Source organism: Anolis sagrei, chromosome X (genome assembly GCF_037176765.1).
Source record: "Anolis sagrei isolate rAnoSag1 chromosome X, rAnoSag1.mat, whole genome shotgun sequence".
Lineage (NCBI taxonomy): Eukaryota > Metazoa > Chordata > Lepidosauria > Squamata > Dactyloidae > Anolis > Anolis sagrei.
This window is the reverse complement of record NC_090034.1, coordinates 58,161,535-58,174,448: the sequence shown is the minus strand read 5'-3', so window position 1 is coordinate 58,174,448 and position 12,914 is coordinate 58,161,535. Positions and strand designations below refer to the sequence as shown.

Genomic DNA, 12,914 nt, shown 5'->3' with positions numbered 1-12,914 from the left:
TCTTTGTCACAGAGGATGGAGCAACTGCACCCCTTGTGGCCAGAGTCGAGCACAACCTCCAGGATGCCGAAATTGGGAAAAATGCAGGCATAAAACATCTATCTGTTTGCCATGTATGTGTTCTGTGATCTGCCCTGAGTCCCCTTTTGGGGTGAGAAGGGTAGAATATAAATGATGTAAATAAATAATAAATAACTCCAACCCTTGAAGTTAGCTTTAACGTGGGGCTCCTGAGCTTCTGTAGATCTTGCCCTCTCCTCAAGAAAAAAAAATGTTTCGATCACTAGCTCATTAGAGATAAAACTCTAGAGAGATAAAGGGACAAATGGCCACCCTTCCCAGTAGGGGCGTGCGAAACGGCAGAAGACCATCAAGGGCTGCTGTGATTTTGTGATGTGATTTTATATGCTTTTATGGTTTTAACTTGGACTGTTTTAATTTGTTTCCCCGTGTCAGGAGCGACTTGAGAAACGGCAAGTTGCTTCTGGTGTGAGAGAATTGGCCATTGCCCAGGGGATGCCCAGATGTTTTACCATCCTTGTGGGAGGCTTCGCTCATGTCCCGCATAGAGAGCTGGAGCTGACAGAGGGAGCTCACCCACGCTCTCCCCTGATTCAAACCTCTGACCTGCTGTTCTTCAGTCCTGCCGGCACAAGGGTTCAACCCATTGTGCCACCGGGGCTCCTGACTCTTTTATTATTAATGTTTAATGCTGTTTTAATATTTATATATAGTTGTATTGAAAAGTTGTGAGCCACTTTGAGTCTCCGTATGGAGAGAAAAAACGGGAATTAAAGAAACATAAACATTATTATTATTATTATTATTATTATTATTATTATTATTATTATTTACAGCTTTTATATTCCGCCCTTCTCACCCCGCAGAGGACTCAGGGCGGATTCCAGTGTACACATATATGGCAAACATTCAATGCCAATTTTTCCGCATTCCCCGCTGGAATGCTTTGCTGGAGTCTTCTTTATGGCCTCATAAATCAGTTAATTTAGCCTCCCCACACTTTAAGGTGGTACCTTATTTTCCTACTTGACAGATGCAACTGTCTTTTGGGTTGCAAAGGTCGACAACAGGCTACACATAATTGGTTGGAAACCCACTCCAACCCGGGTTGGCTTCGAACTCATGACCTTTTGGTCAGAGTGATCTTAATGCAGCTGACACTCAGCCAGCTGCGCCACAATCCCGGTGCGACTTAATAATAATAGTAACATAATAATAATAATCATCATCCTGTTTTCATTCTGTTTTCATTTCAAATGTCAGGTGCCCCCCTGTGTTCTGTTTTTGGGAAGATTCTGGGAGATTAAGAGGAGGGTTGTTCAGATTTGTAATTCAGAATGCAGGGGAAGAATTTTCCTGAAAAAACAAGGGGACGGAATACGACCAAAAATTCAAAACGATAACAGAACAGATTTCCACCATTTCGTAAACCCCTACTTCCCAGCTCTTCCTTCCTCAGTCAGAGCTCACTACTCACATCAGCTGCGGAGGCGAAGAGGGGCTCTTCTGCCCGCTGCTCTTCTCGTCCAAGGATTGGCTGAGCGCCCCTCCGCCCTGCCCGCCGCCCTGCTGCCGCTTGCCCTTCCAGCGCTCCCGCTTGTCCCGCAGCTTCTCCGGGTCGTCCTGGTAGCGCTGGATTAGGAATGTGGGTGGGCTGCCGGCCTCCTTGGCCGCCCAAGGTTTCCCGCTGTCACTGTGGCCACGAAAGCTCTGGCTGGTGGAGAGGCTGCTTGGCAGATTCAGAGCCAAATCCGTGGGCCGTTCAGGGCAGGTGAAGCTTTGGCTGCCCCGGATCTTGGGGCTGTGCCCCCTCCCGGGGTCCTCTCTCTCGGGGCCGTGTTCCCCTCTCGATGCTGGGGGCATGATGGGGACCCAAGGGTCACCACCATTCAGAGGGAGGGGATCTGGTCTGCCCTCTGCCCTTTTGGGGGAGTCGACTGCCCCCTTTGCCACATTCGTAGAAAACTTTTGGACGCTTCCTTCCTTTGCTTCCTCGCCAAGTGAACCCCCTTCCCCACCGGGTTGCTCCTCGAAGGGAAAGGCCACGTGTTTGTTCTGTAGTTGGTTGTGCTCCAGTCCCCGCTGCCGGCGGGATTCCCGCTTCTCCCTGCTGCTGTTCTGCGAGGGACGAGAGGACTGCTTTCCTGCTTCCTCGTTCTCCATCGCGTTGCTGCCACTGCCCTCCGCCCGCTTCCCCTCGGGCTCCGCAGGGAGCGTCCCCTCCAAAATGGGCTCCTCGTGCTCATCCAGTCCATTCTCTTTCCCATGACAGCGCCGCCTTTCTTTCTCCTCTTCTTCTTCTTTGCGTTTCTTATCAGCAACCATTTGATGGAACCTAAAGGTTTCAGGGGAGAAAGAGCCATTCATTTAGTGCAGGGGTCCTCAAACTTTTTAAACAGAGGGCCAGGTCACGGTCCCTCAAACTGTTGGAGGGCCGGATTATAATGTGAAAAAAAAAACATGAATGAATACCTATGCACACTGCACATATCTTATTTGTAGTGCAAAAAACACTTTAAAAAATACAACAAAAAGAACAATTTTAACAGATAAAAGCTTATTAGTATTTCAATGGGAAGTGTGGGCCTGCTTTTGGCTGAAGAGATAGGATTGTTGTCACCTAACAACCTCTGAGGATGCTTGCCATAAATCAGTGGTTCTCAACTTTCCTAATGCTGCGACCTCTTAATACAGTTACTCATGTTGTAATGACCCCCAGCCATAAAATTATTTTTGTTGCTACTTCAGAACTGTAATTCTGCTCCTGTTATGAATTGTAATGTAAATATCTTAAATACAGAATGTATTTCATTCACTGGACCAATTTGGCACAAATATCTGATACGCCAACATTTGAATGATGGTGGGGTTGGGGGAAGGTTGATTTTGTCATTTAGGAGATGGGATTTATAGTTCACCTACAATCAAAGAGCATTCTGAACTCCACTAATGATGGAATTGAACTAAACTTGGCACACAGAACTCCCACGTCCAACAGAAAATACTGGAAGGGTTTGGTGGGCATTGATCTTGAGTTTGGGAGTTGTAGTTCACCGACATCCAGAGAGCACTGTGGACTCAAACAATGATGGATCTGGACGAAACTTGGCACAAATACGCAATATGCTCAATTGTGAGCACAGGTAGAGTTTGGGGAAAATAGACATTTACATTTAGGAGTTGTAGTTACTAGGATTTATAGTTCACCAACAATCAAAGAGCATTCTGAACCCCACCAATGATAGAACTGGGCCAAACTTCCCACACAGAACGCCCATGACCCGCGCCGCCTGCCCCCTCCCCAACCGGGCCTGTCTTCTCCCGGCTTCAAGATGGGGTCTCGCTCCATCCTGAAGGTGGGAGAAGGCGGGGGAGGCGGCAGGCGGCGTGGCTTTCGGCCCGCGCCGCCTGCCCCCTCCCCAACTGGGCCTGCCTTCTCCCGGCTTCAGGATGGGGTCTCGCCCCATCCTGAAGGCGGGAGAAGGCGGGAGAAGGCGGGAGAAGGCGGGGGAGGCGGCAGGCGGCGCGGCTTTTGGCCCGCGCCACCTGCCCCCTCCCCAACCGGGACCGCCTTCTCCCGGCTTCAGGATGGGATCTTGCCCTGTCCTGAAGCCAGGAGAAGGCGGGGGAGGCAGCAGGCGGCGCAGCTTTGGGCGCAGCTTTGGCCTGCCGCTTCTCCACCCCCTGCGGGCCGGTTAAATGCCCTCGGGGAGCCGGGTCTGGCCTGCAGGCCGTAGTTTGGGGACCCCTGATTTAGTGTTACCCATTTTTATTACATGGTGCAAATCAACATGCGAGTGCGGAGAAGAGCAAACCACAGAACACCTATAACAATGCAGCTTGAGCTCTGCCACATGCACAATGGGGGACCTCCTTATAGTGACACCAGAGGCCCTCCAAGTGACCAGCTCCTGGTCAAAGGACATTTAATAGAATGCCAAGATTTTAAACTTTGTTTATGTTTTTAAATACATTACAACTGTACTCTCAGTTCACTTCTGACACAATAAATAAAATAACCCATTTTTTATTATTATAGTCAAAGTTTTCAGTTTAAGTCTTCAGTAATACTGACTTCTAACTATTTTACTGACTAGTTAGATATTGAATTTTACTGGGCATTGCCTAGCCCACATCTGACTAGTTTGCTTGCAAGAAGGTCATGGGGGACTTTGTCGAAGGTCTGGAGAACAAGTCCTATGAGGAGCGGCTTAAGGAGCTGGGCATGTTTAGCCTGAAGAAGAGAAGGCTGAGAGGAGATGTGATAGCTATGTATAAATATGTGAGAGGAGGTCACAGGGAGGAGGGAGCAAGCTTGTTTTTTTGCTTCCCTGGAGACTAGGACGCGGAACAATGGCTTCAAACTACAAGAAAGGAGATTCCATCTGAACATAAGGAAGAACTTCCTGACTGTGAGAGCTGTTCAGCAGTGGAACTCTCTGCCCCGGAGTGTGGTGGAGGCTCCTTCTTTGGCAGCTTTTAAACAGAGGCTGGATGGCCATCTGTCAGGGGTGATTTGAATGCAATATTCCTGTTTCTTGGCAGGGGGTTGGACTGGATGGCCCATGAGGTCTCTTCCAACTCTATGATTCTATGATTCCTGAAATCAAGATATTTTACATCCACAGCATTCCCTACATCTACCAAGCTTGTAACTCTAGCAAAAAAAAAAGAGATCAGATAAGTCTGGCATGATTTGTTTTTGAGCATTCCCTGAATCTACCAAGCTTGTAACTCTATATAAAAAAGAGATGAGTCTGACTTGTTTTTGATAAATCCATGTTGACTTTTAATAATCCCAGCATTCCTTTCTAAGTAATTGCATACTGGATCCTTCATGATCTGCTCCAGAATCTTTCCTGGTATGTCAAGCTGACTGGACGGTAATTGTTTGGGTCCTCTTTGTTTCTCTTCTTGAAGATCAGGACCACATTTATTTATTTATTTATTATTATTATTTATTTACAGTATTTCTATACCACTTTTCTCACCCCTAGGGGGACTCAAAGCGGTTTACACATAACTGACAAAACTTCAGTGCCATACATTGGACACTGACGCGATGCCAAACCATAACAACCACAATAATAAAACCACAATTAAACATAAATCATAATTAGACAGTACATATGCAATCATTAAATCAATAAATAATAAAAACAGTCTCGCCAGTCGTATTGTCATTCTAGTCCATGTCCATTTGCCCTCCTCCAGCCTGCTGAGACTTCTCCTATTCTCCAAGAATTCCCAAAGATTATTGCCAGTGATTCTGAAACAACTTCTGCTAGGTTCCTTCAATACTCTTGGATGTAGTTCAAACAAACAAAATAAAACCCTGTTTGTTTCTAGCTGGAAATCCACATTTGCGAAGCAAGCTCTTTGACTCCTGATTCCCTCACTCTTAAGTATTTCCCCCCCAGAAAATTATTGCCTTCATGCATTCCTACCCCATGTGGACTTACCGCCCTTTATTTAGGCTCAACATATAAGCCCCTTGCCCCGCTCACCTCTTGCGCTGGAGGCGTCCCCGGGCCAGAGCTTGGAGGAGGCAAATCCTCCGCTTGCACTGCCGGAAAGACTTTCGCTGCCTGTATCCCCGCCAGGTTGACTGGATGTAGACAGCAGCGTTCTCCTTCTCCAAGGCCCTCCGGATGCGATAGGAGCGCCAGCAAGCCTGTGGTCAAGGAATTCTGAATTAAAAGGCGTGTATAGCTTCACAGGTAGGGGGCCTCAGCCCTTGGGTCAAATCCAGATGCCCTCACCTCAATAATAATAATAATAATAATAATAATAATAATAATAATAATAGGTGAAGGTTTTCCCCTGACATGAAGTCCAGTCGTGTCGACATTTGGGGTGGTACTCATCTCCATTCCTAAGGTAATGTGGCTTGTATGACTGCATGGAGTGCCGTTACCTTCCCACCGGAGCGGTACCTATTGATCTACTCACATTTGCATGTTTTTGAACTGCTAGGTTGGCAGAAGCTGGGGCTATTCTGCTGTGGTTAGACCACACCTGGAATATTGTGTCCAATTCTGAGCACCACAATTCATGAGAGATATTGACAAGCTGGAATGTGTCCAGAGCAGGGCGACTAAAATGATCAAGGGTCTGGAGGACAAGCCCTATGAGGAGCGGCTTAAGGAGCTGGGCATGTTTAGCCTGAAGAAGAGAAGGCTGAGAGGAGATATGATAGCCATGTATAAATATGTGAGAGGAAGCCACAGGGAGGAGGGAGCAAGCTTGTTTTCTGCTTCCCTGGAGACTAGGACGCGAAACAATGGCTTCAAACTACAAGAAAGGAGATTCCATCTGAACATGAGGAAGAACTTCCTGACTGTGAGAGCCGTTCAGCAGTGGAACTCTCTGCCCCGGAGTGTGGTGGAGGCTCCTTCTTTGGAAGCTTTTAAACAGAGGCTGGATGGCCATCTGTCAGGGGTGCTTTGAATGCAATATTCCTGCTTCTTGGTAGGGGGTTGGACTGGATGGCCCATGAGGTCTCTTCCAATTCTTTGATTCTATGATTCTATGGCCATACGGCATGGAAAACTCACCACAACCCATTGATTCCGGACATGAAAGTCTTCGACAATACATTGTCTTGGGAAAAGTTTGAATCTAGACTCCCGAGGACTTTCATGGCATTCATTCAGCCCTCTGGTTGAAAGGGGCAGAGAGTCGGGGGGTTGCCCGAGAGGGCCGTACCTGCAAAGTGAGGGCCGCCTGAAGCATGCGGAGGAAGCGCCTGCGTTCCAGCACCATCCGCAGCCAGCTCTGAAGGACAACGATCTTGCGGATGACCTCTTTGTGGAGGGTGTCCTGCAGCACCTGTCGAGCCGCCTCCTTCATGAATACCTGCGGGGCAGCAAGAACAACAGCCCTCAGATTCGTCCCTCTTCCGTTTCCCATTTAGAACGGGGCCAGTGGGAGGAAGAGTGGGTCATACCCAGCCATGACAAGAATGGGTGTCTGCTCTGAGTGTTGACGCACCGTGCCCCAACATTTCTAGTCTTTTTGCTTTCCCAATCAGAAACAGGAATTTATTTATTTATTTATTTATTTAGAGCTTTTATAACCCGGTCTTCCCGACCTCCAAGGAGGGACTCAGGCCGGCTGACAACAGAGAATCAATATACAAATAAACTAAAGCATAGCAACATCATAGTACATTAATACATTAGAACACATTAAAACACAGATCAAGAATTACATAAAGCCAATTCATCAAGGTAAATCACAAATTCACCACCATCCGCCTTGTGGTCAACAGTTATTGATTCGATCATCAATCTGAGAATGCTAAGTTCCAGAGCCAAGATTTTACCATCTTTCTAAAGGTCAAGAGGGAAGGGGCAGTTCTAATCTCCAATGGGAGAGAGTTCCACAGCCGAGGGGCCTCCACTGAGAAGGCCTTGTCTCTCATCCCTACCAGACGCGATTGCGAGGGTGGTGGGACCGAGAGCAGGGCCCCTCCAGAAGATCTTAACAACCTTGATGGTTCGTAGGTAAGAATCCGTTTGGACAGGTAAACTGGGCTGGAGTCGTTTAGGGATTTATAGGTCAACACCAGCACTTTGAATTGTGCTCGGAAGCTAATTGGCAGCCAGTGGAGTTGGCGCAACAGAGTAGTAGTATGCTCCCTGTACCCAGCTCCTGTTAGTAATCTGGCTGCCGCACGTTGGACTAGTTGTAGCTTCTGGGCAGTCTTCAGAGGCAGTCTTCAGAGGATGTAACCAGAGCATGGACCACCATGGCCAATCAAGACTTTCCAAGGTACGGGAGCAGCTGGCGCACAAGTTTTAATTGTGCAAAAGCTCCCCTGACCACCGCCAAGACCTGGGGTTCCAGGCTCAGCGATGAGTCCAGGATCACTCCCAAACTGCGAACCTGCGCCTTCACCCGTCAAGCACAGGTTGTAACCCTATACCCTGTTCGGAAGTCTTCAAGGGAAATACTGAGAATTTTCTCAGGTCCCTGTTAGGGTGCCAAAAGTGTTAAGGCACCGTGCCCCAATATCTATTGTCTAACAGGAGGTCTTAAAGGGAAACACCAAGATTTTTCTCAAGTCCTTGTTCGGGTGCCAAAACCGTTGAGGCACCGTGCCCCAATATCTCTAATCTCTTTGCTTTACCAATCAGAAACAGGACATTTATTTATGTATTTACTTACTATATTTATATACCGCCCCTCTCAGCCCACAGGCGACTCGGAGCGGTTCACAAATTGGCAACAATTTGATGCCTCAACAATTATAACAAGTAAAAACAATCAAGAAATTCTGTTAAAAACAATAGCATCTATATAAATAAAAATGTAATGTTCGTTTGTGGGAAGGACGGAAATGAGGGGAAGGTGTGTAAATAGGAAGGAAGGAAGGAAAGAAGAAAAGAAGGAAACAAAGAAGAAAAGTGGGAAGGGGAAGGGAATGTGTAGGAACGAAGGAAGGAAGGAAAGAAGGAAGGCAGTTATATCAGAGAAGAAAGGTAGGAAATAAACAAAAGGAGGGAAGGGGAAGGGAGGGTGTATGAAAAAAGGAAGGAAGGAGAAGTTGGGAAAGTATATGAGGGAAGAAAGGTAGGAAAGAAAGAAGAAAGAGAGTAGGAGCATGGGAAAGAAGGGAGAAAGGAAGGAAGGAAGAAGAAAGGAGCGGAAGGGAAGGTATAGGAACGAAGGAAAGGAAGGAAGAAAGGACAGAAGAAAAGGGAAGGGATGAAAGAAAGCAAATGATGAAGAGAAAGGGAGGGAAGGAAAGAAAGAAAGAAAAGGAAGTATGGAACTACAGAGCGAAGGAAGGAAGGAAAGAGAAAGAGAGGGAAGAAAGGAGACAAAGAGGAAGGAAAAGAAAAAGGGAGGAGGAAGGAAAGAGGTACAGAAGGAAGGAGGAGAGAAGGAAAGAAAAAAAGGAAGGGAGGAAAGACGCAGCAAAGAAAAAAGAGAAAGAAGGAGAGAAAGACGCAGGGAAGGAAAGAAATAAGGAGAAGGAAGGATGAAAGCAAACAGCTAAGGAAAGGAGTAAACAGGTAGAGAAGGAAGAAAGGAAAGAAGAAAACGGAATGAAGGAAGGAGTGAAAGAAGCAGAGATAGAGGGAGAGAAGGCTGGCCACAGCAACGCGTGGCGGGTAAAGCTAGTTAACATCATAAGGTTTTTCTTTAACACACACTTGATCCTGCTCCGACTTACTGTAACAAAATCAACTAACCAAAGTCCCTCAAAGCAGACAAGAGCAAAGCGGACAGCAATCTCCCAAAGCGGACAAAAGCATGAGGCACGAAGCCTGCAAGCGGATTCCTCGAAGCACTCGCTCATAAGTCAAAAGGCTCCTTGTATGTCAAAGCAAAAGCCAGACCGAGTGGTGCTTTGTAACACAAAATGCTCATAAATTGGGACGCTCATAAGTTGAGGTTCCACTGTATTGTATTTTAATCTCCTCGATCCCTAGTCTTAATTGGGAAGTAAAGAAAGAACTAGAGATATATAAGAAGGCACTGGGCATCAACACCGCCACTTCCATCACCTCCCAGCAAACATGAACAGAGGGAAGACAGGTTTGATGAGAGAGACAGCTCCTTGTCACGGCCACAGACAGACCTTGGTCTTTCCAATTTGGTAGCTGTTGGGGTCCAGCTGCAGCCTGGTCAACAGGGGACGGATCTCCTCCTTGGAAGCCTTGGCATTCTTGGGTAGCAGCACTTGGAACTGGTCAACAAAATCCTGAGAAGACAAGAAGTGACAGGAAGCCAGTTCGGCTGCGGACTTGAATAGATAGATAGGAAGCAGAGTTGGAAGTACAAAGAGAAGATCCCAAGAGACATCCAGTCCATCCCCTTTCTTCAATGCAGGAAAAGTCCCTCTGACAGATGGTCATCTAGCCTCCAAGGCAGGAGCTTCCATTCCTCCCTTTTATCCCAAGTTTCTTCTTACAAACTCAGGTCCTCACATTATCTGGCTTTTTCCTTGCTGCCAATTCTTAGTATCGTGTCATTTATGAGAGTTTTAGGCCAGGTTGAGGGCTTTCAGGGAAGAGAATGGGGCAGTGTTGGTCATGCAAAGCCCTTCCTCCTTCATTTGGACCCAGTGGATGGATGAAGGGAAAGGCAACATGGAGCGGCCCTCAACAATACCTTGAAGTGGAATTTGGCACTGTAGCCGGATTGTCGGATCCGCACAGTTTCCAGCATTCCTGTGTACCGCAGTTGCTGGAGCACCAGTCGTTCATCAAAAAACAACTCTCTCTGAAAGGAAGAGAGAGCAAAAAGATTATAATCATTATAATTATTATTCCGACGACACCACCAAGGATTCTATTATTGTACTGATAATATCACCCAGGATTCTTCTATTATTATTATTAATATTAATAATAATAATTTATTATTATTATTATTATTATTATTATTACTATTATTATTATTATTCCAATGACACCACCCAGGATTATATTATTATTATTATTATTATTCTGATGACACCACCCAGGATTCTATTATTGTACTGATAACATCACCCAGGATTATTCTACTATTAATAATAATAATAATAATAATAATAATAATTTATTAATATTATTATTCTGACGACACCACCCAGGATTATATTATTATTATTATTCTGATGACACCATCCAGGATTCTATTATTGTACTGATAACATCACCCAGGATTCTTTTTGTATTATTATTATTATTATATTGATGACACTATCCAGGATTCTTCTTCTATTATTATTATTATTATTATTATTATTATCATGCCAATTACACAATCCAAGATATTATTATTATACCACTGACATCACTCAGAATTCTTTTTGTATTATTATTATTATTATTAATAATAATAATGTTATTATTATTATTATTATATTGATGACACTACCCAGGATTCTTCTATTATTATTATAATTATAATACCAATTACACAATCCAAGGTATTATTATTATACCACTGACATCACCCAGGATTCTATTATTATACCAATGACACCACTTATCTGTATTCTCATCTCCCTCAAAGGCCCAGAAAGAGGCTCACATGATGTTAATGCTCCCCAAACCCCAATGTACCTTCTCCGAGTTGGACCGGATGCAGCGGATGAAGAAGGGCTCGGCTCTGCCCAGCGTCTCCAGCAGCTTGTTGAGGGAAGTCTGAAACGACAATGGGCTTCTATAGGAGCAGCAACCACTAGCAGTGAACAACTACACACGGACAGCGTTGTGTCCCTCCCTCTCTGTTGCCAATCCATCGAGGAAAATGTCCGCTGCACACAAAAGGCATACCTGAAACTGCGCACTGATGCTGGGGGGCTTCTTCTTCTTATGTAGGTGGAGGAGGGATTTCGTGGTCCGGTCGTGGAGCGTCATGCTCACAATCAGTTTCAGGGACTTGGAGTCCAGCAGATTCTGCAGCCAAAAGGTGACAGGGCTGACTACTTATATGCAAGTTGTATCAATGCCTGCTTTTTGTGCGTTTTCTTGCACCTATTTTGTGCCACACTGCCCAACAGCTTACCTTTGGGATGATCTGCTTTTGCTTCGTACCTCGGCTTTTCCTGTGGGAAACACATCCGGTGTAAACACAACACAGCCCATCTCAAGGGAAGGCATATGGTTGCGTTAGTTTAGCAAAGCCATTTCTTGCCAGTTAAGAGCAAGCAAAGCAAGGATCAGCCATTTTGATATTAAAGCAGGGAAGCAGAACCAATCCCACAACCGTTGTCAACACCAGCAGCTTGGTTAGGTGTGTTCCCCTTTGCCAGGATCAAAAGGGAAAGCAACAAACAGAGTATGAAAGGGTGGTAGAGACAGGAGTTCCCTTTAGGATAAAATAATCTCACGGAAGCTATTTCTCCAAGATCCGTTTAGGTGGTAGACTGACCGAGGCAGAGAAACCAGAGTCTGGCACACCAGCCCTGCTGGGCAAACCCATTTTTCAAATGGGGATTACATCTCCCTTGGCTTTTCCTGCATGAAGGCAGAAGGGAATTGCACTTGATGGCCCATGAGATCTCTTCCAACTCTATTATTATTATTATTATTATTATTATTATTAAGGCTGGATGGCCATCTGTCGAGAGTGCTTTGGCTGTGCTTTTCCTGCATGAAGGTAGAAGGGAGTTGCACTCAATGGGCCATGCGGTCACTTCCAACTCTATTATTATTATTATTATTATTATTATTATTATTACTAAAATTATTGAGGCTGGATGGCCACCTGTTGAGAGTGCTTTGGCTGTGCTTTTCCTGCATGAAGGCAGAAGGGAGTTGCACTCAATGACCCATGCGGTCACTTCCAACTCTATTATTATCATCATCATCATCATTATTATTATTATTATTATTGAGGCTGGATGGCCATGTGTTGAGAGTGCTTTGGCTGTGCTTTTCTTGCATGAAGGCAGAAGGGAGTTGCACTCAATGGTCACTTCCAACTCTATTATTATTATTATCATCATCATCATCATTACTATTATTGAGGCTGGATGGCCATCTGTCAAGAGTGCTCTGGCCATGCTTTTCCAACATGAAGGCAGAAGGGGGGTTGCACTAGATGGCCATTGGGGTATCTTACAACTCTATTATTATTATTAATAATAATAACAATAACAATAATGGGTTGCTGTGTGTTTTCCGGGCTGTCTAGCCATGTTCCAGAAGCATTCTTCCCTGATATTTTGCCGCCATCTATGCCAGGCATCCTCAGAGGTTGTGAGGTCGGTTGGAAACTAGGCAAGTGAGATTTATATATCTGTGGAATGATGTCCAGGGTGAGAGAAAGAACTCTTGTCTGCTGGAGGTAATGTGAATGTTGCAATTGGCTACCATGATTAGCACTGAATAGCCTTGCAATTTCAAAGCCTGTCTATAATTCATTTACCCTGCTTTTCTAGCATA

At 45.4% G+C, this 12,914-nt stretch overlaps 1 protein-coding gene across 10 annotated transcripts in view; it reads right to left on the bottom strand.

Moving 5' to 3' along the window:
- Positions 1–12,914, bottom strand: part of MYO9B (myosin IXB) — a 113,757-nt gene that overhangs the window by 41,000 nt on the left and 59,843 nt on the right. For all 10 annotated transcript variants that reach the window (XM_067473529.1, XM_067473523.1, XM_067473520.1 and 7 more), the window contains 8 exons: positions 11,533–11,572; positions 11,301–11,423; positions 11,088–11,168; positions 10,147–10,257; positions 9,614–9,736; positions 6,730–6,879; positions 5,529–5,695; positions 1,499–2,356 (listed from right to left, as the gene is read on the bottom strand). In XM_067473529.1, coding sequence (XP_067329630.1) covers positions 1,499–2,356; positions 5,529–5,695; positions 6,730–6,879; positions 9,614–9,736; positions 10,147–10,257; positions 11,088–11,168; positions 11,301–11,423; positions 11,533–11,572 — 1,653 coding nt within the window. The remainder of the gene's footprint in view (positions 1–1,498; positions 2,357–5,528; positions 5,696–6,729; positions 6,880–9,613; positions 9,737–10,146; positions 10,258–11,087; positions 11,169–11,300; positions 11,424–11,532; positions 11,573–12,914) is intronic.